The sequence below is a fragment of the Oenanthe melanoleuca genome, chromosome Z (assembly GCF_029582105.1).
Source record: "Oenanthe melanoleuca isolate GR-GAL-2019-014 chromosome Z, OMel1.0, whole genome shotgun sequence".
NCBI lineage: Eukaryota > Metazoa > Chordata > Aves > Passeriformes > Muscicapidae > Oenanthe > Oenanthe melanoleuca.
Genome location: NC_079362.1, coordinates 62,582,219 through 62,610,024, shown reverse-complemented (window position 1 = coordinate 62,610,024; position 27,806 = coordinate 62,582,219). Strand labels below are relative to the sequence as shown.

At 43.0% G+C, this 27,806-nt stretch overlaps 2 protein-coding genes across 4 annotated transcripts; one reads left to right on the top strand and one right to left on the bottom strand.

Annotated features, from left to right (window-relative positions):
- The first annotated feature begins 74 nt into the window (after positions 1 to 74).
- Positions 75 to 12,986, top strand: NIM1K (NIM1 serine/threonine protein kinase). The gene is made up of 5 exons (XM_056514300.1): positions 75 to 241; positions 393 to 775; positions 1,373 to 1,611; positions 7,467 to 7,735; positions 9,625 to 12,986. Exons 2-5 carry the CDS (start codon positions 705 to 707, stop codon positions 10,372 to 10,374), a joined length of 1,329 nt encoding a protein of 442 aa, XP_056370275.1. The 5' UTR covers positions 75 to 241; positions 393 to 704; the 3' UTR covers positions 10,375 to 12,986.
- On the bottom strand, positions 11,972 to 23,750 carry HMGCS1 (3-hydroxy-3-methylglutaryl-CoA synthase 1). Of its 3 annotated transcripts, XM_056514298.1 has the most exons (11): positions 20,621 to 20,652; positions 20,219 to 20,279; positions 18,884 to 19,341; positions 18,382 to 18,507; positions 17,708 to 17,872; positions 16,836 to 17,004; positions 16,543 to 16,713; positions 15,087 to 15,193; positions 14,621 to 14,746; positions 14,195 to 14,358; positions 11,972 to 13,797 (listed from the first exon to the last, which is right to left on the bottom strand). In XM_056514298.1, exons 3-11 carry the CDS (start codon positions 19,329 to 19,331, stop codon positions 13,705 to 13,707), a joined length of 1,569 nt encoding a protein of 522 aa, XP_056370273.1. In that variant the 5' UTR covers positions 19,332 to 19,341; positions 20,219 to 20,279; positions 20,621 to 20,652; the 3' UTR covers positions 11,972 to 13,704. The 3 variants fall into 3 exon arrangements, with proteins under 3 accessions (XP_056370273.1, XP_056370272.1, XP_056370274.1); XM_056514297.1 differs by lacking the exons at positions 20,219 to 20,279; positions 20,621 to 20,652 and adding an exon at positions 23,536 to 23,750; XM_056514299.1 differs by lacking the exon at positions 20,621 to 20,652 and adding an exon at positions 22,845 to 23,249 and having other exon boundaries at positions 11,972 to 14,358.
- Positions 23,751 to 27,806: the final 4,056 nt, after the last annotated feature.

Below are 27,806 nucleotides of genomic sequence, written 5' to 3'. Positions count from 1 at the left end.
TCCCCCTCAGTCTGGTGCATCTGTCCTGGCAGCCGGGTGTGTCCCATGTCCTACAGTCGGGTGTGCTGCAGGCTGAGAGCAGGGGAGGTGAGCGTGCCACTGCCTGTGCTGTCTCAGCTCTCATGCCCAGCTCACCACCCTCAGGCGTGCAGCTGCATGATCAGCACTTGCTGATCAACTCCTGGCTTTCAAGGTTAAAAGAGAAAGGTAAAGAAGAAAAAAATTCTGTGCCGCTTTAAAGGTAAGTGGTTGCTTCTGTATTTAGGGTAAGTACTTCCATGTCTGTGCTGTCAGAGTTAAACTGATGAAATGGTGTGGGTCACGCCGTCATTCAGTGAAGCGTATGGCTGTTATGTAAAGGTTTTAATTACTTTCTTCATCTGTCTGCTCAGGAACACCACGCATCTGGCAAAATTTTGAGAAGGCTCAAGGCGTTAAAGAAAGCTCATCTAAATAAAGGAGGGTTAACGTGACATTGCAGTTACTTAATCCTGTATTGTCCTGCCATGTGACTGCAGGGATACTGAGGCGCAGCCTTTCTTTTGCCTGGTGCACAGATTATGCTTTTCCTGTCATCTTCCAGAATCAGTTGCTTTGTTGAACACACCATGGGAGAGAAACAGAGGGGCAGCATACTTTTTACAGCAAGGCTTCTGCACACAGCGACATTTCCAAGGTACAGTGACAAGCTCACAGGCTGAAGAATGAATCAAAGGCAATCCCTACAGTCAGCTTTTGGACTTTTACCAGAATCAAGGAGAGCTACGCTCTTAAGGTCAGCTATTCAAAATTAGCTAGAAGTATCTGGATTTATTTGGAGCAGTTAATCAGCTTTTGCTTAGACCTTTATATATCAAGTTAGTTCTCAAAGGATCAAGCTAAAAATCTCAATATTTGTGTCAAATATTTTGCATGTGTCAAATGTACTGCATAGGCAGTGAGCACTGGCTGCTTTCTTGCACAAAGTTTGCAGTTTTAATTGTGAAGCCTCTTTTACTTTAAAGCTGAAGATCCTGGCACACCAACTCTATTAGTGAGAAATGGACGTATACAGCTTCCAGTTTTATCTCTGATTTTGAACAGGACACGCAATATGTAGATGTGCCAGATTTGGTTTTGAACAAATTTCCAAACTAGTCTTTGGACTTTCTGTAAGCTGCTGGTTTTTTTTTGTTTGTTTGTTTTTTTGTTTTTTGTTTTTTTTTTTCTGCATTTGTCACAGTGTCCATAATGTGCAGGATTGCATATTCATACAGAATTACTTCATTTAAACTTATCGTGACATCTTGTTAAATGGAGAAGTGATTATCCTATAGACTATGACAACAGGATATGTGAATGAAGGAAGTCTTGGAAAATACCGCTGTTCCAGGTGGCATCACGAGGACAGCAGAGAAGATGATGGGCACCCGGAGTGCCATGGAGGAAATGAAGAGGGCCAACAGCACAGGCTGACCCCATTTGAGAAACTAATGCAGGATATGGCTCATAATGAAAAAGTGGTGAAAGAATTAACCCTCGGAAAGAGAATTGCCTTCTATCGAGTCAGAGGAGAAATAGGAAGTGGGAATTTCTCACAAGTGAAGCTTGGAATTCATTCCCTAACCAAAGGTAGGCATGCTGAGTGACCTATATAAATGGTCTCCTATGGGAAGAAAGATTCCATATGAACCTTAAATACATGTATAGAATGTGTGTGTAGTTGTGTGTCTGTGTGCATATGTGTGTATGTATTTTTAATGGTTTTGAGTTAATCTATAGGCAGGGTCACACTAAAATGTTCAGGATTGGATTAGGCTTGAAAGAAACTAGAAACATTTTCTCTACATGGCAGTTATTACAGGAGGAGTTCATCGCTGCACTTCATAGAGTTAACACATCATATCTCGTGGCTCAAACATTCCACACTTTGAAGTGTGGTATTGGACCTCCCCTCCTATAACCTGCCCTGTCCATCACCCTCTTTCCTACCCCAGCTCCTGGCCTGCAGGGATACAGGTGATGAATGCCCAGGATAGCAGCCTCGGCATGCTCCTGCCTGCAGCCAGAGGCAGCAAGGCTGCCTTTGTTTCATCACAAATTTTGCTAGTATGGACAAAAGATTTTATTTGGTCATGGTAATTTTGGTGAGAAATGCTATGCCCATTTAACTGACTCATTTGCTGATGATTATTTACTGTAAAAAGCTGGGATGGGGCTATAGGGAGGAACAGGTGTGGGAGGAACACATGCAGGGAAACAAGCTCTGGTATTACCAAGCTGATGTTTGTGTTGAATTGTCAGATATTTTTCTTGTTTCTTAATTATGCAAAGCACCCTATCTGCTGCTTCTAGGAAGGACTAGAAGGGCTAGGTAACTGCAGTGGACACTCCAGTCATAAAGTATAACTAAGAACTTGTCATCAGCTGTCCAGTTTCTTCTTCTGCCTATGTCTGACAATAATAGAAATTGTTACTGTTTTCCACCAGGATGACTCATTTTCTCTGTGTTTTGGTACACTACTATCTTGCTTTTCTTCTAACAGTCTTTACTTTTCAGTTTGATTGACTCCCCTTCCCTTCATCATCTTACAGTTGAGAGAACAAGATATGTCCCAAAACTGTTGTTATCTGTTCTTATTTTCTCTAATCACCTCTTTCAGCCCAGATTTAAGAGGGGCGAAAGCTCACAATTATCCCTTGGGTGCAGCAGTTGTTGCACTGGAAATATAAGTAGAGAACTGATGGCACTTAATTTTTCACATTTAAGCCTGCCAATACCCAAGGGTTGATTTAACTGGGTGTTGAGTTTTTGGTTATGCTTGTTTCAGAAAAACCTCTCTGTTCTGCGTGGCCCACAAGTTGTTTCCTCTTCTATATTTCTTTTTCTTCCTGAGGTAACTGTTATGTGCTTACTGTTGGAGGAAATGCTACACCTGTACTGGGAACACAAGGAATGCTCATGAAAGGCAGTTAGAAATATGATCTGGATGAACCCTTTGTTGAACTCACTTAGGGGACAGGTTGCTTTGGAATCTGAATAGAGCTGATGGAAAAATTTTGAACCTCAATGAATACAGTAAGCACAGACAAACTAAATATCAAAACCAAAACTGTACATTTTCTTTTTTCTGGAAAACATTCTTTTTCAACAGAAATCTCTCTAATTATTTTTCTTTTATTTGTTTTTAACTTTTTTTTGGTTAAAATGTTCACTGGAAAAGCAGTTGATTTATTGATGCTAAGTTTGTAACTGTCATGAGGAAAGAAGATTGAAAGATAAATAGTTTCTGACTCATCTCTGCCTGTGAGTTTATCTATGCTAATAAAATACAGTATATGGACAGAAGAACAGGAACATGCCCATAGGCATTCATGTATACACACTCACCACCGCCAAAGAGGATTCTGTTTTATTGCAACAGACACACATTGTTGTGTTGGGAATGAAATGATTTTCCTGCACAGTGTTAATGAGTGCAAGTCTTTTCTTTTCTTTTCTTTTCTTTTCTTTTCTTTTCTTTTCTTTTCTTTTCTTTTCTTTTCTTTTTTTTTTTTTTTTTTTTTTTTTTTTTTTTTTTTTTAATCTGATGATAGAAATAGAAGGTTTCATTATTAATGTTGTTCTGGTCTCTCTGGTGTATGTGTCAGAGGGCTGTTCAGCTCTTCAGTAACTGCTAGTTTTAATATGGTCTCTCTCCTGTATCACCCTGTATCAAAAGAGGAAACAATTTTGTTTTTTACTAAGATGAGCATTTGTTACAATTACATATGTGTGCTTTTCTGTTGCCCTAGTGATCTGTTGCAGCAGGACACGTGAGGGAGAGAGAATGAGAAAGGAAAAATCTTGAGGATTATACTGGATGAAGAACCCTGTTTCCCTCACAAGGACTGTCTTTGTTGTTTAGAAAACACAGGAAATTCTTTGGTGCTATGATATGGATGCCATGTCCCATGGCTTGGACAGATGCACTCTTCACTGGATAAAAAGCAGGATGGCTGGAGCCATGGAGTGGTGCTAAATGGAGTTCTATCCATCTGGGGCTAGTCACGAGCAGAACTCCACAGGGCTCAGTATTGGGGCCAGCCCTGATTAATGTCAGTCAATTTGCAGGTTACAGCACATTAAGCGGGAGTGTCGATCTGCTGTTGGGCAGGAAGGCTCTGCAGAGGGATCTGCACAGGCTGGATCATGGCTGAGGCCAGTGGTGTGAGGTTCAACAAGGCCCAGTGCTGGGTCCTGCCCTTGGGTCACAACAACCCCAGGCAGTGCCACAGGCTGGGACAGAGTGGCTGAAAGGACCTGGGGGTGCTGGTGCCAGCAGCTGAACATGAGCCAGGGTGTGCCCAGGGGGCCAAGAAGGCCAATGGCATCCTGGCCTGGATCAGCAATGGTGTGGGCAGCAGGAGCAGGGCAGGGATTGTCCCCCTGTCCTGGGCACTGCTGAGGCCACATCTCACATCCTGTTTCATTTGTTATGGACTCTACATTACAAGAGAGACTGTGAAGTGCTGAAGAGTCCAGAGAAGATCAACAGAACTGGGGAAGTCTCTGGAGCACCAGTTCTGTGAGGAGCAGCTGAGGGAGATGGGGGTGTTCAGCTTGCAGAAAAGAAGGCTCAGGGGAGACCTTTTCATTCCCTGCAACTGCTTGACAGGAGGCTGTAGCCAGGCAGCCTCTTCTCCCAGGTAGCAAGGGACAGAATAAGAGGAAATAGCCTCAAATGGTGCCAGGAAAAGCTGAGGTTTAGATTGGACATCAAGAAAAATTTCTATACCCGGGGTATAGGTGTTCAGGCCTTGGAATGGGCTTCACAGTGAACTGGTGAAAGTCACCATCCCTGGAGATACTTAAAAGATGTGTAGTTGTGCCATTTAGGGCCAATGTTGAGTGGTGGGCTTGACAGGTTGGACTCCATGATCTTAGAAGTTTTTTCTGATTTATGTTTCTATGTGTGTTGTGTTATTCAGGGGCTTTGTCCACTTTATTAATCTGAATTTTAGCTGAGATTTTCTCCAGAAATTAATGGAGTTTTCTTGCTAAGGACGTTAAGTTCCTAAGTCCTGTATAACTTTTATTTTACATACCTTCAAGCTTGCAAAGGAAGTGTGAGAGCACAGCAGAATAGAAGCAATTAAGAGCATCCAAAATTTATAGCTATTGAGAAGTCTGTCTAATGTGACACTACTTGCAAAAGCAGGAATGTCCAGGCACCCAGTTTGTCTTTTTTTTTTTTTTTTTTTTTTAGCAATTTTAACTTGGTTCTGTTAGATTTGTTTTCTTTTCTTCAGCCATCATAGCGTACACCAGTCCTTCCTGAAATTATTTCCCAACCTTTTCCTAGTTTCTCTTACTAAGATTTTACCTAGCATTTTTCAAACCTCATACACTGCATATAGTCAAACAAAATCTCTTTTAACTCTTTTAGTAATTATTTTGGTAAATAAGCTGCCTGCTAAAAATGTCCTTCTGTTCAGCACAGCTGCTAAGCAAGAGTAGTAGAGGATTTGTAAACCAAGCATTGTTTGGAAGCAGAAAGGAAGAGTTTAGAAAAGAAAAGGAAGGTGTCAGATTTTTTGCACTCAGGGTGAGCTGGGTTTCTTTGCACATCATGCATTTGCAACTACAGTGATGTAGATTTAAAGGAGCTTGGTCCTGATTTCTGGTGATACTTGAGTAGGACCAGACTCTTCAGTTCTAAACCTTTTTTTCCCCCTTCTCTTTCCTTTTAGAACTTTGAAGGGAACTTATCAGGAGGAAAAGTAGAGCAAAATGAAAGAGAAAAATATTAATGGAGAAGATTTTATTTTCAAGCCCTAAGATCCCCAGCTTCTATAGGTCAAGATGTAATGATGAAATTGCATGATTAATATTATAAGAGTTGTAGTCATTTAATTGTGCAAGTATAACCTACTGCAAGCTGCTGCTCTTTCTCCTTGGTTTAGGAGATCAGTGTGCTATGAACATGACAAGGGTGTTTCACTAGGCCAGCAGGCAGAGCGCTGCCAGCGTCACTGCCAGCAGCTGCATTTCCTCCTGGTTCATCCACCTCCACACCACACAGGAGGTACCTGCTTCCCTGAGGGGCTCTCCCTCAGGTCAGAGAGAGGTAATTGCCCAGGACAACTGTCCTGTACTCAGCACAGACTCCTGAAAACAGGCACATCAAGGGATAATTCAGCACCTTCCACCACAAGAATCACATGTGCTTCAAGCAGCTGCTGCAGTTCAGTAGGGAGATCAATTGAGATATGTAGCATACGAAAAAATGTAAATATACCAAACATGGAATTTTGTTCATCAGTACAGACACAAGTGTAAGTATCCTTAACATTGCTTTATGTGTATTGAAATACTAAACTGGAGTTAAAACTTGATAGCATTCAGTAAAAACTTGAATGCCTTTATACCTAAACATGTGTAAATGTAATCGCCTTCTCACTCTTTTCTTATAGCAACAAGTGAACAATATCCTTTTTTCCCCATAATTTATTCCCATTTACTAGAAACTAAGGTGAAGTTTTTTCTGCAAGATTTTTAAAAAGTGATTAATTATTAAGAAATCTGTGAATGTTTAACTAAGATAGTCTTGAGGGGAAAAAATCCCCAAACAACCAAGAATCCCTTCTTCCCAGGAATAAACAGTTGTTTTTATTGCTGTGATCCATTTTAATTTTGCTGTCCTGTCAAGTTATACAAAGCCACCGTAAACCTGTTTTATCCAGACTAATCCTTCAAATACCAGCTGTATTCAGAAGAGTAAAGACAAAAGCTGTAGCCTACAGCCTAATACAGGAACATAACGGCAATTGTGATTGAGCTATTCATACTGGTGAGCTATCCGGATGTGGTGCAGCTGCAGATATATATATGTGTTTTGGGGCCTTTGTCTTCAGTTTGTAGGGTTCCAGAAACACATAGGACTTAGCAGCAGCTTTACATTAGCAGAACAGCGTATGTCAGCTAGATTTGCTGTCTTACAGGATCCCTGCGACTTACTCCACTGCTCACAATAAAATAGCCAAAGCCTCTAAATTCCCCACAAGTTTGTCTGCCTGGTGGGAAACAAAGCACACAAATTTTGCATCTCTATTAGTCCCCAAGACCTGGCTCATCTGAGGAACTCTGAGCAAACAACACAAGCACAGACTTTCTCTACCAGCAGTGAACACCAAAAGCAGATGCTGCATCTTCAGACATATATTAGCCTGTCACAGCAAAGCACACCAAGGCAGTAGATGATTTGATCAGCCCTCGAAATACTCTACCAGCCTTCAGTTACCCCAGTACTGAGCAGGATGTCGTAGACAGAAAGTGGCAGGGGTTGTTTGAAAGATTGCAGGGCTTAGGAGGCCCCTGCATCTCAGTTTACACTGATGAGGTGAAATTTTATTGCAGTTCTACAGCCAAGCATTGTTGTGTGTAAATAGTATTACCATATGTAACTATTGCAATAGCAACACAGAAAAAATGTTCTTCTTCTCAGAGAAAGTTGCAATAAAGATTTTGGATAAGACGAAGCTAGACCGGAAGACTCAACGTTTGCTGTCTCGTGAGATATCCAGCATGGAAAAGCTGCACCACCCAAATATCATCAGGCTGTATGAAGTGGTGGAGACACTCTCAAAACTGCACCTGGTGATGGAGTATGCAGGAGGAGGGGAACTCTTCACTAAAATTAGTACAGAAGGAAAGCTGCTAGAAACAGAGTGTAAAATAATCTTCTCCCAGATTGTGTCTGCTGTGAAGCATATGGTAAGTTGCTCTTACACAGATATGCTGCCTCTCGGTACGTATTTGGTGGATATTTCTTTAGACTTGCAACAGTAGATTTACCCAAAATTTCAGGCCCACATTTCTGAAAAGCAAAACAGCTATAGAAGAGCTGTGTTACAGGTATCTGAGGGTTTTCACGTCCACCTCAAGTTACTGCCTCTCTGTTGACAGCTTTTGGGAGACTGAACAGGGAAACAGAGTTTGGGTGGAATCACGCTTTTAGCACCTGTGGTCTGTTTGCTCTAATGTGCTGTGGGTACCAGTGAACAAAGCTTCGTTTCTTCCCTCCCTGTTCCGAAACATAGGATCAGTCACTCTTCCGCTTCCCGAGGCTGGTTAGGTGTTGCAAACATCCAGCTTGCTTATTAATGCTTATTAATCTGTCACTTAAAGACAGTCAATTCCTGGTCCTCATTTCACTGCAAATCTTTGAGGTTAACACCCAACAAATCACTTCTTGCCTAGTCCTCAGTATATACAATTAGGATGATGCTATTTGTGTAGAGACAAAAGCACCTTGTCAAGGCAGAAAAGGAGCAAATCAAAGCAAGATGTACTTCAGTACATCTTCTCTAAACCTTGCAGAGTAATTACAGCTCCTTCAAAAAAATAAAAACACGGAGAACTGTTCTACAAGTCTTGAGAAGCAGCATTCATTAAAATTGGCTCAGGGTGCCCTCCAGTGGCTCCTGTTCTCCTTGCCACATAAGAGTTTCTGGTGAAGTCTAGAGACTGCATCGCACACTACTCGTGCCTTACATAAACAGCATGCATTTCTTATGTATTTTGAAGAAATGATGTATGTGCTTTAAGTGGTGGATTAGCTTCAATATTTTATCCACAGGACAGGCACCCTGCAGCTACAGGAATTGAATTTTACATTTCAAAATTACACTACATCTATTTCTTAGAATTAAACATAGACTGTCAAGCTGGCCAACCTCTTCATTTGTACACATAGACTTCTGCACATTTCACTTGTGCTAAGCTATCACATCCAGGTTACATAAATCCCATCTCTCTGCTGCAAGTCCCCAAGGACTGAGGATCTCTGACTGTTACTGATTAGAATTAAATAGGATGCCAAAGGGTTTCTTTATTGCCTCCAGATAATGTACGATGTTACTCCAAAGGATGAGGCAGAGTGCTTGTCTATTCTTTCTAGTTATTCCAAAGATTAAGCTGAACTCTTACTTAATCAGGACAGGTATGTCATGACTAAGCAGAGCAAGTTCAGTTTGAGCCCTTACCTAATACTGGCATTTCTCAGGGAAAAAGGTAGAAGCTATGGTGTATGTATTATAGATTTCTAAAACTAGAACACCACTAAACTTGGTTGTCCTGCAACATAAAGTACTATGAAGCCCAACTCTTTTCTCCTGCCACCACTAGTTCCTCATAGGACATTAAATCACAGGATGTAATGGTAGCAAATTTCTTACTTTATCTGTGATAATGTGCAATTGGTGAACTAAATATTTAAATCTGTAATTTAAATGTAGTAAATGCAAAAACAAGTGCTGTGAAACCTAAAAAAATACTGATTTTGCACATGAAGTTGTCTAGTCTTATAGGATTAGCCATGCTGTCCTCACACATTTGCTTCATGAAAATAGTTGCTATTAGTGAAAAAGTTGAGAGTACTGTGCTTTAAAAATCCTAGCATCCTTCTTATCCATCTACTCAATGGGTTTTGTATCCTTAGAGAATTAAGTTAAATTTGTTTAATACTATTTCCTGCTGCAATACTAGTTTCTGAATTCGCCCAAGATAGCTCCCTTCTCCTTCAGGGTAACTAGCCAGTTAGAGGTAGCTATTGAGAACTTTCCAGGAACAAACCAATACCAACTTTCCCTCTTCTTCCACAGCATGACAATAATATCATTCACCGGGACCTGAAAGCAGAAAATGTCTTCTACGCCAGTAACACCTGTGTTAAGGTGGGAGACTTTGGATTCAGCACAGTAAGTAGAAGAGATGAAACTTTAAAAACTTTCTGTGGCTCTCCTCCTTATGCCGCTCCTGAACTCTTCCGAGATGAAAACTATATTGGCATTTATGTAGACATCTGGGCACTGGGAATCCTCTTATACTTCATGATGACAGGTAGCATGCCATTCCGGGCAGATACAGTAGGCAAACTGAAGAAGTGCATTCTTGAAGGGACATACACCTTGCCTCCCTGCCTCTCAGAAAATTGCCAGAAACTGATAAAAGGAGTCCTTCAGCCAGTACCAACCAAGCGATACTCTGTCAAACTGATTATGAACAGTGAGTGGATGCAAGGAATACAGTTTCCCAAACCCTTACAGACATTTAAACTGGATCCAAAGTATTTATCAGACATCAGTACACTCAAAGAAGAAGAAATTGAAGTGAAAAATATTCTGGAAGATCTGGGAATCACAGAACAGCACATTAAAAACAACCGGGGAAGAGATGCGCGCAGCTCCATAACGGGGGTCTACAGAATTGTGCTGCACAGAGTACAAAAGAAAAGGGCACTGGAATCTGTTCCCATCATGTCCCAGCCAGATCCAAAAGAAGACGACTCGAGGAATGGAATCACTTCTTACAGTGGCATTAAACACACATCCAAGCTGTGTTCTATTTTATAAAATTGCACTGCAGCCTTTATGCTCAGCACATTTGACAAAGGGGATTATTCACTTATCCTTAAGATGTAGTGTTACTTTTTTTTTGTAATTTTTGAATAAACCAAAAATGCCTCATTATTTTTGCATTTCTCAATTGACAGTGAAGCATTCAAAAACAGAGCTCTCGTGCACTTGCTTTGTCTTTCTTCAGACACTTGGTGTAGCCAGTGCAAGAACCCAGTAACTGAAAAGACCATGAGTGGAGGGGATCTTTTAATAAAGACCATGCTACTGTACTTAACCCATTTTGGAGTTTCTCTGCACAGGCATGTAACAGCTAACTTCTGAAAAGCTGTACCTAAGCTCAACACAGCTTTACCACTGCAAACAGGACAGTTTTTGCAGAGAACTAAATTTAAGCAGAGACCAGACTATAATCTAAACAATTGCAAATTCTGCTTTTGAACTTCCTCATCAAATTTAACAAGTTAATTTTTAAAAAGTGTTTTCTTTCAAAAAACATCAAAGCTGTTGTTGGCTGCAGTTCCCAACTTGTCATGATTCCAGATATGTTCAGGATGACAGTACAAATCAGGATTCAGTATTTTAACCCTGCACTTGTGGGTGCCTGACTGGTTGGGCTACCATCAATTACCCTTCTGATGCCTTCCACTGCTTGCACCATTCTGCCAGTTTGTAACTGCTTGGACTCCAGCTGCACTCCAATAAAGAAAGATTTAAGCATACTCTAAAACCCATGTAGTTTTTAGTTCTTGCCTTAGCCCTTGTTACCAGTAGCTGAATGCAAGCAGCAGCAAGATCTGCTTATATTCACTGAGCATTACAGGCTTGTCCTCACTGCTTTGACAAGGCTGGCAGAAAGCTGATTCTGACATTTGTTCACTGCAAGTTAAAATCTGGGCAGTCTCATAGCTCCAGTTGTTCTGAGCATCACCAAAATGCAGATACTCTTATTTTCAGCTTTAATTGCTTATTCTATGCTTAGATCTTTAACAGCATTAACTCCAGTTCAAAAGGCAAGTGTGGCAGCAGTTCTCTGAACAGGGACAGCTGAGATGCCTAAGAGATAGAACCCATGAGTTTAGTTAAGGTAAGATACTCAACACGAGGTGTACACAGGTACAGCTGGTGCTTTCACATTTAAAGGCAGGATGCCTTATATGTTTGGCACCTTTGACAATCATTTCACTTTAGAGGGAATAATTAATATAAATGAGCAATGGAATGACTAAAAAGTCACGCATGGGAAACTGGACTCGGTGAGGTTCAGGTGTGTACAAAGCAAGAACCAAGCCTCCATCGAAGAATTTCTGAGAGTAATAACACCAATTTTTATAAAACAGTAATTAAAATTAATCCCATTTCATAAAGTGAGTATTAATTCCTCAACTCTAAGCAGTTTCCATGTAAAAGCATTTTAACTGATCTTGAAACATGGCTCTGACTTTCATAGTGGAATGATACCAAGAAGAAAGATGCAAAATGCCCACACAGCTTGTGAACCCACAACTTTGGGTTTTTACCAGAGACAGCTTTGTCTTTCCTGTTAAAGAAAAAGAAATCCATCCTAAAAACCAACAAGTCAGCACTACTCCAACAGGTTTCAAATATTTCAAACTTTATTTTAATAAAGGATCAGCCTCACAGACCTGTGAGGCCTGTGCCAGTAGCTCACTTCTTGGCTTGTCCACTGCCAGCAATGGACTTTGTTCCGTGACAGTTTGTTTTACAGGTGCCAAAGTTAAGTTTCATGAGGGCAACCTAAACCAAAATACTTGCAAACACTATCATCATGCATTGCTCCATCATTTTCAGCAGAACAAACAGATTAGTATTCATCAATTTATAATAAACAACTATTTTACCAAGGCTTGACTGTACAAATACAGCAAGTTATCAAATCCTAGTGAGTGACTGGTAATACAAACACTTCATTACACACACACAAAAAAATGTAACTAACAGAAATAATTTTTGCTACTTTATATTAGATAATGTAGCTTTGTAGAATTAGCAAAGAAATAAATTCAATGAAACTTCATTCTGTACATTAGCTCAACTTAAATATATATATATATATATATGTATGTATGTATATATATATATATTACAAGCTTAAAAGGCTCATATCATAGTTCATTTCCAATCTGGGCTTTAAAAATCTACCAGAATGGACTCCCCATAACCACTGTATATCTATCTACTGCTTGCAAAATGGATAGCTTTAGCTTGCACGTTAGGGAATTGGGGAAAGAAATAAAAGACTCCACTCCTACAGTATTACAGTATTATAGTGAGAAGGACTTCAACGTACAAAGCCAAATTCAAAGCTAGAAAGAGTCTTTTGGAAATGTATTAGATAAAGACAACTAATAGGCTAGAGTTCCAGACAAAGTGATGAACATCACTCTCTTCCTTTGTTTGCCGATTAAAACAGCTCCACAGTACCTCTAAATTTTATTTGAAAATTCTGCTGTCTTGGATATTCTACTAAACATAATGGATTCATTATGATGCCAAATCAATTATCCCCTTTCTATAGAATTAAAAATTTACTACCTCCCTTCTTCTTCATCTTTTCTCCCAGTCTCCTGTGACTCAAAATGCAGGTATGAAACACATAATATGTTAGCAAGAATTACATAATACCACAGTGGATCACAGAGTTTCTTCTAAGAAATCCACTTGTCAGCCTAGCTGTTCTTGATCCAGTCACTTTGACAGGGAAGAGAAATTCTATTCCAGCAATGGATGTTCTTGGTTCTGTGCCTGTCCCAAAGCAATGGGGTGATGGGAGGCAGACTGGGAGATGAAAGGGAAGGTGATAAAGTGAAAGAGAATTGCAGTATTCAGAAGGTTGACTGCTTATTGTCAAGGCACTGAGAACCCTAACATTAAAAGCTTGGACTATTTTGCACACACTTGATTACTAGTAGAAGTTAACAGTGCAGGTTTCAAGTCATTTGACGTGGAAGATCAGGCAGAAGATTCCTTTTTTTTTTTTTTTTTCCTTCCTTTCTGTGTACAAAGACTTTGTAATAGACTACAGGTACTTCTCAGCAACTACAAAAGTACAGATATGTTAAGGAATCCCCACAGCACCTGGCAAGTCCCTCTATCTCCAATATACTCCTGATTTTAGTGTTCTGAAAATACAACAAAATCAGCACACCATATTATGATGATTTTGTCCAAGGAGCCTAAATAAGTTTTTCATACTCCAATTAAGTACTACTGTACACTGAAACTTCAGTGCTACTGCAATCCTTTTTCTCTCTCTCTCACCCTGCCCTCACACCTCGTTTCTTTTCCCCACCTCACAGAGGTATCTTAATGCTCCCCATTGGAAATGGCGACAGTAACGCCTTCAGATTCTGTTGTTGCAGGGATTCTTGGCACTTTCTTAGCAGGGCTTGGGATGTGCTAAGAAGAAGGGAGAAAAAACATTAAATACAGTTTTCTAGTTCACAGACATTCAAACTTCATGGCTAGGCCAACTTTCAAACAACATTCATGCTACAATGGACGGCTTGGCCTTAAGTCAATCAAATTGGTCATGCTTCATGCAAAGAGATTGTGTGAGAAGAGCCAGTTTGTTCTTCTTTCATTCTTGTGCAGTTTCATTCTTTTTATGATGAAATGTACTTTTTTAAATCGCAGTTTCAACTTTTTACTTCTGGCTTGTATGTTACACATGTTAACAAAGTATTCAATGTAACTCCTAAAACCACTTCCTCTTAACATACATGCACATGCTAAGACAAACATGTAAATGGTTTCACCATTTACATCAAACTTTAAAAGAGTGCTGAGTGTTCACCTCATGAACAATGCCTGGGTGGACAACTCCAACTCTTGCTTCCAGAGGTCCATCACTCATGAGTGGGCGCCGGGCATAAGTTCTCCTGTGTTTTTCATCCACACGCACAAGGTACCATGTTCCTTCAAACAGATCCTCAACTGAACACTGTGGGATATAATTGGCTGCAAGAAAGGGAATAACACATTGTTAGTTGTTTCCTGGTAAGAGTTTTACCCAACACAGGCCTTTGCAGATTGGATGCACAGAGACAGAAAAAAGCAAGCCAGCATTTTTACTTCAGACATAGGCTAAATGAACACAAGCTACTCAGAAGCAGAAAGAGTTTCCTTCATTCTACACCCTAATCATTTTAAGTCAGGTGGATTAAGTGATAAGCATTTTGCTCTAGGACTAGGAATGATTGACATTTACTAGGTTTCTTACCCAAATGATGTGTTTCCTGTCTAAGCTTCATGTTTTCAGCAAAGACATCAGGTGCAATACATTTCCTTGAGTCAAGTCTTGTTTTCAGATCAGAAAGGCTGGCCGTTATTTTGTCCAGTGCAGAACCTGCAATAAAGAATGACCATGTAAGGTAGAGTCAGTACTGAGAACTGCGCACTAGTATGTGAACATTTCAAGCCATTCAAAGTACTTTCCATTACAGAATCTGAAGTATTGGTAATTTAAAAATATTCCAAATTACCAACTCAAAACATTAAACAGATTATTTATTAATTATTTATTCAAGGAGACACTTAAACACTCCCTGGAGCTGGACATTCTCAGTGTGGCACTGCTGTTATGAAGGCACTGCCCTGCAGGGTTCCTTATGCTAGTGGGTTGTGTAACAAGGCATCAAGAACAAGCTGAGCATGGGACGCAGTTAGCATCACCTCCAGTCACTCACCAGGAGTGGCATCCTGTGTGACCCTGATGGAATACAGGGTAGCAGCAAAACCAGAGCCATATGAGAACACGCTGATTCTCTGTCCCGCAAGCTGCTCTGGGGAGTACCTGCAAATCATAAAACAGCTTTTTAAAGTCTGAATTAAGCCAAAGTGCCAGTTTCAAATAACTAGAAACTGCATCTAGCTTTGGAAAAGCAACCAGCAAATTACAGTATCTGTAATACACATCTAGCATGCTATGTGCAAAATGCTGACTTTAAAAACACAAATTCAAATACTGCTGTTATGTGACAAGTTTGAAAGCTGCTCAGAGCAAAACATGCCTGAGAAATGTCCAGAGTATGATGAAGTCAGATTTCATTCTTATGCAAACTAAAGCAAAAAAAAAAAAACAAACACATCTTGGAAGTCGATGTCAGAATAAAGAAAAAAAAAAGAGAAGAGGAAGAGAAGAGGAAGAGAAGAGAAGAGAAGAGAAGAGAAGAGAAGAGAAGAGAAGAGAAGAGAAGAGAAGAGAAGAGAAGAGAAGAGAAGAGAAGAGAAGAGAAGAGAAGAGAAGAGAAGAGAAGAGAAGAGAAGAGAAGAGAAGAGAAGAGAAGAGAAGAGAAGAGAAGAGAAGAGAAGAGGAGAGGAGAGGAGAGGAGAGGAGAGGAGAGGAGAGGAGAGGAGAGGAGAGGAGAGGAGAAGAGAAGAGAAGAGAAGAGAAGAGAAGAGAAGAGAAGAGAAGAGAAGAGAAGAGAAGAGAAGAGAAGAGAAGAGAAGAGAAGAGAAGAGAAGAGAAGAGAAGAGAAGAGAAGAGAAGAGAAGAGAAGAGAAGAGAAGAGAAGAGAAGAGAAGAGAAGAGAAGAGAAGAGAAGAGAAGAGAAGAGAAGAGAAGAGAAGAGAAGAGAAGAGAAGAGAAGAGAAGAGAAGAGAAGAGAAGAGAAGAGAAGAGAAGAGAAGAGAAGAGAAGAGAAGAGAAGAGAAGAGAAGAGAAGAGAACCTGGGAGGAGTGGTTTAATGTCAGCCTAGCTGTTCTTGATCCAGTCAATGATCAAAATTTAATGATTTTGCAAAAGACTGTATTTGAAAGAAAAAAACATAATTGCTAATTTAATTTGGCTTTGCTTATTATAGTAAGACAGAGAAGATATTCAGACTTTTTTTCTACTTCAGGAGTGTCTCTAGGGGAAGGAAGAGGGGGATTGTTGGGGCTGAGAACAGACGCTACCTTACCAATAAGATGCCACTTTGCAAGGCAGTAAGCAGCTGTTTTGGATCAGCTTCTGACACAAACATTTTCAATCTGCTCATCACTTGAACTGAATGTGTGTGCAGAATTGTGTTTCAACTTAGGTTTTCTGCTTAAGGCAATCTCGTAAGGAAAGGTTTGCTAGATGATGCTTTTACAAGACTTTCTCAATAAAACCTTTTATGACCTTATTCATTAGCAGCTTTTCCCAATTTTATGCTTACTGAGCTAGAAGAGAGGCAAGGCAACCATAGACTGAAGGGGTGTACATATTTCCATTCTGATTGGATACAAGCAATGAAGCTTTGGTTTTCTGATTGAAGAGCTCTGCACTAGCTTTCATAAAAGCTTTTTCCACATCTCTGTCAAAGTATGTATCTTCAAGTTTTATATCCCTGTTCAAAAGAGAAGAAAAAAAAAAGAAGTTCAGAAACATTTACTAAAATAGCAGAAAGTAGTAACACACCTTGGATGTGTAACAGATTGTGTGAATAAGAAAGACAGCAGCCATTCTCACCTGAAAGCTTCCAGACCACTGAAAACACCATTTGCTGTTTCTGGATTCTGGTCACTGAGAAAGTCATTCAGCAAGAGTCTAGCCACAGATTTCTGTACCAGTTTACAGTACGGAGAATGGAAGATCATGAATCCAAAGTCATTTAAGGTGAAACGTCTGTCTGTCCCCTCTGGAAGTGGCAGAAGTGTTGTGTTACAACCTATGTTTAGTGCTCACTCCAATTATGGAAATAAAGCAGGAAGCTGGGAGGACACCAGTCATGGTAACATGTTGACATAGAAGAGACACAAACATACAAGTAACACTAACTACTGACTATTGCTGTCAAGTGCAATTAAAACACTGCACTGCTTCTATTTAAAAATTCTGGTTTTACCACCTTTTGCACCAGCTAACAATGTTCGCTCTTTTTCTAGAACAAAAAGCTATGTTTAATATTTCTACCCAGCATTTTGACATAATAATCTACTTAATTTGCCTCTCTTCACACCTATGCCTCTTAATATAATTGAAGCAATTATGAAATGTCTTGGGTTAAAAAAAAAAATCGGTATAACTACATAATATTTAAATATTAACCTAAGTTTCTTAAAAGCCTGGATGGAGGTGGGTAATAGTATGCTTTTAACCAATGCATTATAATTACACCAACACACATCTATAGAGACTACTGCTTACAGACTGTCAAGAATTTAGCTATGCCATAACAGAAATAATTTCTTACAGGAGATAGCAAATATTTCAATCACTTCAGAACATACGAACATCAAGAGACTCACAGACTAGTCTTTAGACCAGATACTAAAACTGTCTGTGTAGCACACACTCCAGCATCTGCCAACATTGCAGTATGGTCAGGAAAAGCTACGCACCCTTTTGCCACTGGGCGTGGATCTTGTTGCGGTAGACGGTGTAGCAGCGGTCCAATGCACTGAGGTAGCACTGGATGGAGAGCTTCCCATCCACTACAGGATATTCAGAGACCATGTCTGGTTTATAGAAGTCATACGCATGCTGCATGTGGGTACCACGCAACCCTGGTGGACAGAAATCGACAGAAGTTGAAAATTAGTTTATTCAGCTGCTTCAAGTCAGTTGGGATCCGTCAGTTGGCACACGTGGGAAAAGAAACAGTTTTGGCCCCAGTTCAGCAGTTTTTCATTGCACTTCTGACCTTTTAAGGTAAGGTTTCACACAGTCCTCAATTGCCCCTAGACCAGGACTGAGCATGACAAACACATGCAATAAAGACTGTCATATTGTTCCGGAAGCAGAATGCTGTTTTATCAGCTCTAGTATTACTCTATAAATTTTATTGGAGAATTCTCAAGGAAATAAACAAAAAGCAGCACCTCTAATTGTTCCCTGCTGCATCCTGTAACCGGAGTTGGCTGAATTAGCCAAGAGCAAGAGGAGACAAAGAACAATTTCTGACATTAGTGGGAGTTAATCTGCCACTTCAGGAAGGCGCAAAAACCAGGGAAGAGGCTCCAGGGCAAATACAGTAATTTGACATGAATAGTGTATGTTCTCCCACAGGACTAACCTCTCTCAAAAATCAACGGTGCATTTGGGCCGACCAGCATTGCAACAGCACCAGCTCCCCCAGTGGGCCTGGCATTTCCAGAGGCATACACAGCAATGTCTCCAGCCACCACGAGAGCATAGCGTCCTGGGAAAAACACACAGGAAAAACGGTGAGAAGGAGCCACAGGGCTGGCACATCTTAACACCCATCAGCAATTTCTAGACATTATTTATTGAGGAGATGACACCAAGTTTAAAGGGCTGTTCACTTTTGAGTTTTCTCCCACATTTCAACTGGCAATGACCAAAATTTACAGAAGACCTTTACACTAGTAAATATATCATTATTCTTCACTGTAACTGAACTAGTAGCAAATGCCCAGGGCATTTAAGAAAAAGACTTCAGAAGACAAAAACAATTTACTCTTTAGATTTTATATGGTTAAACATGACCACTGTCCACTGTAGGGCAGACTGATGTAAGGATGATGTAACTTTTCAAGAAAATACCCTTGACTTACCATCCCAGGAACTGGACTCAATCCAATTAATAGCATTAAAAAGAGCAGCAGTGCCTCCATAGCATGCATTGGTGGTGTCGATTCCTTCTACATCTGTATTACCAGACTCTTCAAAAAGTTGCATCAGGACAGTCTTCACAGATTTTGATTTGTCAATTATGGTCTCCGTTCCAACTTCCAGTCTCCCAATACAATCATAGGAAAGGTTGTTCCTCTCCATGAGCTTCTGAACCACAGTCAAGCAGAGGGAATTGATATCCTCACGGTCAGAGCAGAACCCCATCCTCGCCTGGCCTAGACCAATGGTGTACTTGCCAGCATCCACACCATCATACTTCTCCAGCTCTGTCTGGTCAACATATTGAGAAGGAAAATATATTTCCAGTGCCACAATTCCCACATCTTTGGGCCAACAGGATTCAGCATTCACTGGCAGAGACCCAGGCATCGTGGCAGATCTTTAAGAAACAAAAAGAAAACAATAAAACCATGTGATTTACTCATGTATATTTAGAGGAACCTACTTTCAGTTCCTGTAATTGTATGGAAAAAGTTGCATTGCATGTACTCTATAGTGTAATTTGCAAAAGGCAAGCCTTTGCCTCTGGTGAAGCTTTGGTATGAGCTGTAAACATCATTACTTTTGAAAGATTTTTTTTATTAAGGGAAAATACAGATTCCAGCCCTGGAGACGAACAGATGTAGGTTTAAGCCAAAGCTAACTTTCTGAAGCAAAACACACACTTACTGAATGTTAAGTGTTTGAGAAACTGACGTTCAGTCTTACTTCTGCTTATATGCAAAGTCTCAATTTTGCATATAACCAAGCCAGAAACACTGGAAACTTTTATTAGCATCGCTAGTTGAAAACCCTTACTAGAAAATCACTATCTTAAAACAAGCCAGGACTCTTCAAAATACTTTTTTATTTTTAAACAAAGCAACATTGTTTTGTTTATAATTGCAGCAAGGCAGAATTAATTCCATGTGGGGTTTGTTTTTTTCTTGGTCCGTTGGTTTTTTATTCGTTTTTTGTTTGGTTGGTTTTGGTTTGTTTTCAGGGGGGTGTTGGTGTTCTTTTTGGTTGTTTTTTTTATTTGTTGCATATTCTATTTTGGCATTCCAAGGCACTGGAAGTCCTAATACCATGCATATAGGAATATTTCAGGGGCTGAGATGCACAGGGTTCTTCCTGATAATCAGAGTTTCCTTATTCTAACCCCACAACTCTCCTGTCACCACACTCAAGGATTTACCACTCCGAAGGACACACTACACTCTACTACTTCAACCCTCCCTCGATTACAGAGCCCAGCACCATCCTCCCCGGCTTACATCCTGACACGGCACTCGTCCCTTCCGTGCCCAGCTCCAAGCTTCCAGAAGCCAAGTTCAGCTGTGTAAAGTCACAAAGAATGGCACTATAGCGCACTGCACGCTTTTAAGCAAAAGAACCAATTTCGCATTGCTGGTGTCCCCCGCTGCCGCCGCCCCCGCATCTCAAGGTTATCCACAATCCACCCGGGAGCCGCGGGAATGTGCGTACAGGTGACGGCGCGCCCCAGCGGTAGGGTGAGCCGTGCCAGGCCACAGGGCGAGCCCAGCCCGGCTCAGCCCGGCCGCAGGGTGAGCCGAGCCCAGCCCGGCCCGGCCGCAGGGTGAGCCCAGCTCGGCCCCGCTCGGCCCGGCCGCCCTCCCGCCGCCCCTCAGCCCCTCACGCCGCCGCGCGCCGCTTACACGCTGCGGAATCCCATGGCCGGCTCCCGCCGCCGTGCGCATGCGCGCGCGGGCTGTGCGCGTGCGCAGCAGCCGCCCCGCCCTGGCAGCGCGGGGCGCCGGAAGCGCCGGGACAGCGCGCTCGGCTCCGCCGCCTGGCACGGCGGAAAAAAACCAGCGGGACGTTACACTCAATTCGCCAGCACCCAAAATCCCGGGGCGGGGAGGCTTCCTCTGTGGCTTTGCCTTTGCTTGTAATTTTGGACAATCCCTCGGCACCTCGCTTATACTTGCAAAGTGGAGCGGTGCTGTATCGCCGTTTCTTCCTTTAAACTAGACAGATTAAAAAACTCTAAACAACCCACAGACTGAGCAAAACCATCGTTATTCCCGCCTCCTGGAAGCCGTCGGGCAGGATTTTGGGTTAGTTAGGTTATGGTACAGCAGCAGGCTATGCTGTCGGTGGAGCTGGTCCAGAGCCCCCGGGCTGCGGGGGGTGTCCCCGCCCAGCTGCACCGTCAACAGGCCACACACACGGCCTGGGGACACAGAGCGGCGCTGGGCTCCAAAACCTGGCTGTGCTTTATCCCTAACCTGCACGGGCACTGCAGGAAGAGGCTTTCCGGCTCCCCTATGAGTGTGGACACACTGCCCACAGAGAGACACCAAGTTACCAGCTGGGCAAAGGGCTTTGGGGTCCAGCTCTCTTTCTGGCACAAAACACCTCATTTTTTTCAAAAAGGAAATTCCAGCTCATCAATGTCCACCAGCCATACAGCCATAGAGGGAGAACTATGTATCCAGAGTAGAGCTCCCTGCTGCTCCAAGGGCCAGAAGGCTTAAAGTTGGAGGCTGCAGAGAATTTCAAAATCTTAACTTTATTTAAGATTTGTACAAAAGTAATTGAATAGTTTGGTTTGGAAGGGACCTTAGAGATCATCGCATTCCAACCCCCCTGCCATGGGCTGGCACATCTTCCACTAGACCAGGTCCTCTGGCCAAACTGTGCCAGTGCCTCACCACCCTCACAGTAAAGATTTTCTTCCCCATATCTCATCTAAACGTACTGTTTCAGTTTGAAACCATTCCCTTTTGTCCAGTCACTACATGTTCTTGCAAGAAGTCCCTCTCCCTCTGTTTTTCAATAAGCTCACTGTAAGTACTGAAAGGGTGCAGCGAGGTGTCCCTGAAGCCTGCATGGAGCATGTAATGGACTTGACAAGTAATGGGCATAGGAGAACAGCAGCTTTTAACCAGGCAGTAAATTACTGGGAAAATCAGTATGCCAAAAGGAATGGCATTATTGGTGAAAACTGATGGAAACCAGAATTTTCTGTGCTTCCTTCTTGCAGAATTTTGAGATGCCACAACTGGCATTCAAGTGATGTTACTTGCTGCTGCTGTCTCATCAGAAAACTTTGTGCGGAACACAACTAAAGGGAGGGTGTTTCTGTCGTGTTCCCAGGCTCACCAAATACCAAGCTCACCAGGGTGGCAGTCTGGGCTGTGCTGCCATGACAAGCACTGCTTTGTAAGCATACTCTGATCACTGAAGGAAATGGGACATACGACATCTTGAGTCAGTCAGTCAGTACAGAAAAAAAAATTGTTTACTCAGTGTAAAACAGATAGTGCTTTGTCTTCCTGATCAAACAGCAAACAACATCCTATTATTGAGTTTTTACTGCAAATGAAAACTTTCTCAGAACTATGATTTGTTTTAAAAGAACAAGTACCCCAAATGCCTTGATTTATGGATATGGAAATGAGAAACATTCTTTGTTTTATGTCTCCTTATGATTCTGCTGGGAATGAATGAGAAGCGTAAGACAAGCCACTTCTTTCTGCTTGTGTTACCAAAAACATGCTCGCTCATAATGACTGGTGGCATTATTGTCTTTCTTAGGAATCTGAGCATATTATGTCAATAATTTGACTGTGTTATTTCCCACCTAAGTTTTTCAGTCTAACAGAACACTTTACTCAAAGATGGAAAATAAGTCCCGGCCTTGTGTGCTGCAAGACGCCTTTGGCTCCAGAGGAGCAGCGGGACGGGCCGTGCCCGCGGCAGCCCCGGCCGTGGCATCACCCGCCCGGTCCCCGCAGGTGACACTCGCGCGCACAACACCCCTGCCGCCACCAGAGGTCGCCGGACCCGCCCGGACCGCGGCCACATCCCCGCGGGATGCTCAGCTGCCGGCACCGGGATGGGCCGGACGGGCATCCCCGCGGGATGCTGGCTCACCTCCGTGCGCCGGGAAACAGGCACACCGCGCAGAGCCGCGGGGACGGACCCTTGGATGGATGGAGCCGCGCGGCCCCAGCCGCGGGGACGGCGGCACATCGAGCCAGGGCTCCGCCAGCAGCACGGGCGGGCGCCGGGATGCCCACACCCTGCGGCAAACGCCGTCAGGAAAGAAGGCGGCGGCATCCCTCGGGCAGCACCCGGCTGGCTGCGCCTGGGCGGCGGGAGGTGGCGCGGCCAGGGAGACACGCTCGGTCCGCCTTCCCCGGCTTGGGAGGGCGACGCCGTCGCGACATTGAGCGGCAATGAAGGCACACCCCGATGGCTCCTCGTGTGCCTCCGAGGCTCGCTGTGCCACCCCGCGGGCCCTGATGCTCCGGCCAGGGCAGGCGCGGGGTGCGGGGTGACACCTAAGTGAGGACACCCTGACACACCTTTTCGGGGTGTTCTTTATCCTTTCTTTTTCCTATTTTTTTATTAATTTTAATTTTTCCTTTTTTTTTATTTTCCCCCTGCGTTCCTCTACGGGCGTACCTCCGAACGCGCATCCAGTGGAAATCTCTCCCAGCGATGCCGACCCTAAGTGCGGCTCCCCCTCCCAGCCCCGCCGCTCCTCGCGTGCTTCCCCCGCGCGGCTCCGCAGCCCTTCGACCCCAGGCCCGAGAGCCTCCGCGGCCCGAGCCGTGCTCACCCGTCGGAGGTGATGGCTCCCGGTGTCGTTCGCGATGTCGCTCCCGTTGTCGCTCCCGGTGTGGCTCCGCACGCACTCAAGACAGCACCGGCCTCCGGCTGGCGTGCGGCCCCTTTAAGCAGCTGCACCGCCCGCCGCCCGGCGCGGGGCCTGAGCGGCAGCGCTGTCTACCAATCACAGCCGCGGCCGCCCCAGGTCCCGCCCCCCGCCCGGCGCGCGGCGGGCGGAGCGGGCGGGGGGAATGGCGTGAGAAAGTGACGCGGCGTGGGCAGAGGGCGGTGCGCCAATGGGGACGCGGCAGAGGAGGCCGGCGCCCAATGGGAACCGTGCGCAGTGCGGAGACAGCCAATGGGAGAGCGCGGCCGACCGCGGGTGAGTGTAGGACGGGCTCGGGCCGGGCGCGAGGCGGTTGCCTGGCAACGGGAGTGTCCGCGTGTACCGGCCCGAGCCGCCCGGGGTGTCCCGGCCCTGGCGCTCCCAGGCCCGAGCGTCCCGACCCCGGCCCGGCTTGTCCCGGCTCCCGCCCAGCCAGCCCCTGAAATGTCCTGACCCCGGCGTGCCCCGGCGCCGGGGCTCGCACAAGACTGCCAGCAGAATTGCTTCACGGAGGATATGATGGATGTCCTGCCCTGCCCTGCCCTGGATCTTCCCGTAACATTCTCATCCGAGCTCGTTAAATCCTCCGTGTGCCAAGCCGCACATGACGGTGTTACTGCTGTCTGGCAAATTGGCATTGTGTGGGCTCCTCCTGACAACCTCGCTTGCCTTTAGGCCGTGCGATGATTTATTTCCACCTACTCCACTGCTACACAGCCCTAGAGACCTGGGAACGCAAACCTCTGTCGCAGATGGAAAGCTGCTTGGCAAAAGTTAAACACAAACTTTGTAGCCTGGATAACTGGGTTGTAAACCACTGCTCAAGTCAAGGGGATGTACTCCCTTAGCAGCTGTCGGGTTCTGTGAGATCTGACTGCTGAAGCCAGCAGAAGGCACCACCTCGCTCACCTCACACCACTCCAGGGTGTTAAACCACCATCTCAGGGGCAGGTGAAAATACTGTTATGGAAATGGAAAACCATCATTGAAAGCGTTAGCTCCTGTCCTGTTTGTTCAATCTGTTTTGAACTTGTAACTGACTGTTGTGCCATTGTCATGCAAAATCAACACAGATTTGTCACATAACCATCTGAAGTGCAAGGATTGAGAAATACTACTGAGAAATCAAGAGGAGTTTTGTTTGCACGTGATACCCTGCAGTCTCCTGATAAGCTTGTGCCAGTCACTGTTACAAGCCAGGTCCATTTGTTATTCTGACAAAAAAACATGTTGACAAAATGCAAACTCAGTAGGTCATAGCATAGTTACATCATGTAGACACACTTTTACCTCCAGACCAAAGGGACTTCTCAGGAAAGTTCTGATCTGGGACACTAAGACTTCAATTCCTTTTTCTTTTCCATTCCTACCACAAAAAAGAAAACCACCAAAAAATCAACCAACCAACCAGCCAACCAAAAGATTCCCACAAAACCACACAAAACCAAAAAACAAGAACCAGAGCTGTATTCTTGTTCTAGACATCAAAATGGGCTCCTAATACCAGCGCCTCAATATGCACTTGGTGGCAAAATGCTTCCTGCCACAGGAATGTCTGGATTGCCCCAGCTTTTTGGAAGAGGTGCTGGGGAGCAGATGGAGCAGTCCCCATCCTAGCTCCCCGGGGGCTCAGCATAAGGCCAGCACTGGTTCCCATGTCTCAGGTAGCCTGGGGTGGGGCTGCCCTGGAGAAAGCAGTGTGATGGAGATGTGAGGAGGCTCCTTGGCCACCTCTTCCCTTTCACCTGGGAGGTGTATTCAAACTCGGGCCATTGCCAGAGAGGCACCATGAATGTGCCTTTGCCTGGTACGACCCTTGCTGATCCTGACCCAGTAACTTGACTTCCCAGCTTCACCTCTGACCTACTCATCTCTACAGAGTTGTCTCCAAACCTGGACTCTTGGTTGACCCTGTTTTGCTATGACTGACCCTGCTGTACCTGTATGTTTGGGCACAGTGAGAGCATGTCCTTGGTGAGGTCACTGCCCTGCCTGTCACCTTGTCACAGCTCCAGCTGCACCTGACAATGCAAACCTGTTCATCCAGGAGCCTGCACTCAGCTGGATAAATGTCCTATATGATCTGATAAATGTCTTACTTGCTTTCAAAATGGTGAAGTCAGAATTGGGTTTTGCAAATTTTTTGGTGCATGTATAGTCAACCCTTAATACAGATCTTAAAAAGAATCTTCTTTATTACATCTTCTACAGAAGTCATAAAGAAACCCTGCCAAAATTACTAAGATTAGCATGGGGAGGTGATCATCCATATTATTTCTTTCTTTCCCAAGATCTACGTATCTCTACTCTCTATTTAGAGATTTAACTGGTCTTTAGACTGCTAAAAAGCATTATTTTTGTCTCATCAGGATGTTTATGGGTCCAGATGCTAATTTGAATTTATATCAGGCCCAGACGTCCTCCTCTTACAGACTGGTTTGATGACTAATTCTTTATAGCCTAAGATCTAGAACTTACTTTTTCTTATTAATCAGTGCAATTTATTTTATAATTGTCATCAACAGTGTTATGCTTTTTATTCAGCTTTGTGACCCTATTTGCTTTTCCTACCACAGACTATATTGTAAGGGAATACTTATGAAAAGTTTCAATTGTTTCTTCACAAGAAAGGATCTGCCTATGCTGCTGTTGCAATAGTCTACAATTGTTTTACACTAATTTCTCATAAGGATTGCATTAATATCATTAAAGTTGTTGGTAAATCTTATTCCAAACCTCTTAGTTACTTAATTATAGTTTTCTAACCAAAGTGTGCTCCAGATATGTGATTGCACTATTTCCAGCCCAGCTAATGAGAATGCATTTCTCTTTCACGGCTGTAGAGCTTAACCAATCTGTCCACGGAGATATTCAAACAAAAATTGTACTTTCAAATTCTATTTGTTAATTTGGACTAATGCACCAAAATGAGCGCTGTACCTCATGAGCAAATGAATGCTCACCTGTAACCTTAGATTTGGAAATCTGAAAAAGAACAGGTTCTTTTAATAAAGATGGTACTACCAAAGAAACTCAGCATAATGACATTGTCTCAGAAACATTCTCAGGTGTCCTAGTCAGAGGGCAAGCATGTATCCTCTTCCTCTGTTAAAATCCAGGCTATTTTGGTAAAAGAAGGGTTTGAATTTGAGCCTCTATCAACACTTTTCATTTCTACATTTTGTGTAGAAGTTTGTGGTAACTCCTAAGTCAGTACTGTTTTGGAAGAAAAGTGTTTGCAGTCTTATGACTCTAGTCTGACTTATGGTTTTAAGTGAGAATATAAAATTCAGGGTGCTGATTTTGCCTTAATAGACCCAACAAGTTATTTGCTTCTGTTTAGCAGTTCTTAAGCAATGCTATCTGTGATTTTTTTTAAAGCATCCTAAAGACTTAGAGGCTGTCACATTAAGTTAATAACTCTTAAAATAAATGAAAAAGTCTGATGATAATAATCTGTTAAGCTGTTTCTTAAAAGTGCTTAAGAGTGTTTTTATTGGAGTTCTCAAGAATATTAATTACAAGGCTAATTTGGATTTAATTCAATGGAAGTTACACTTCTAAACCACTAAAATACTCACTGGGATTTGCAAATGAATCCAACTACATCTTTTAGGCACCTAAACTTATTGAAAAGAGAGCATTATCAGCATTTTCAGGGAAAATAAAGTAATGTGTCCTAATAATCTCTTCCACAAAACAAGATGTTGAGATCACTTTAGCGAAAAAGGCATTGATTTTATTTTTTTGCCAAGTACAAAATAGCAAAGGTCAAAAGTAATGCTTAGGTACAGAGAATATGAGGTCACTCAAGTGAATGTCTGTAAACTGGAAGATTTTTCTACTGTGTATTTGTGCGTCAGCTTTCAGGGATAAATGAAACTTTATGAGACAGTGGATCTTTCAAGTGCTGTTTTGGTACTTCATGTACTAATATCAGGGAAGAAGAATTTTTTTAGATTGAATGACTGGTAGAAAATCTAATGCAATTCCCAAAAGAATGCACAGGAACCAAGACTTGAAATACAGTCAGCAGCAGGGAGTGAACTTTGTAATCTCATAATCTCTCAGTTTGATCCACTGATTGCAGGAGAACCTGATAGAAGACACCACACTGAAGAACTGGAAGATGTAAACAAGAATATCAAAGGCTGTTTTTTAAAGTAGGTCCAGTA

Bases quoted from the DNA above. Each gene is read 5' to 3' on its own strand.
- NIM1K (XM_056514300.1), top strand. From the start codon at position 705: ATGAATCAAAGGCAATCCCTACAGTCAGCTTTTGGACTTTTACCAGAA. The intron at 776-1,372 runs GTCAGCTATTCA...CCGCTGTTCCAG, and splicing joins AGGAGAGCTACGCTCTTAAG to GTGGCATCACGAGGACAGCA. The intron at 1,612-7,466 runs GTAGGCATGCTG...TCTTCTTCTCAG, and splicing joins AATTCATTCCCTAACCAAAG to AGAAAGTTGCAATAAAGATT.
- HMGCS1 (XM_056514297.1), bottom strand. From the start codon at position 19,331: ATGCCTGGGTCTCTGCCAGTGAATGCTGAATCCTGTTGGCCCAAAGAT. The intron at 15,194-16,542 runs GTAAGCATAAAA...TATGATTTGCAG, and splicing joins CTTGCCTCTCTTCTAGCTCA to GTACTCCCCAGAGCAGCTTG. The intron at 13,798-14,194 runs GTGAACACTCAG...CCTTCTTCTTAG, and splicing joins ACCCAGGCATTGTTCATGAG to CACATCCCAAGCCCTGCTAA.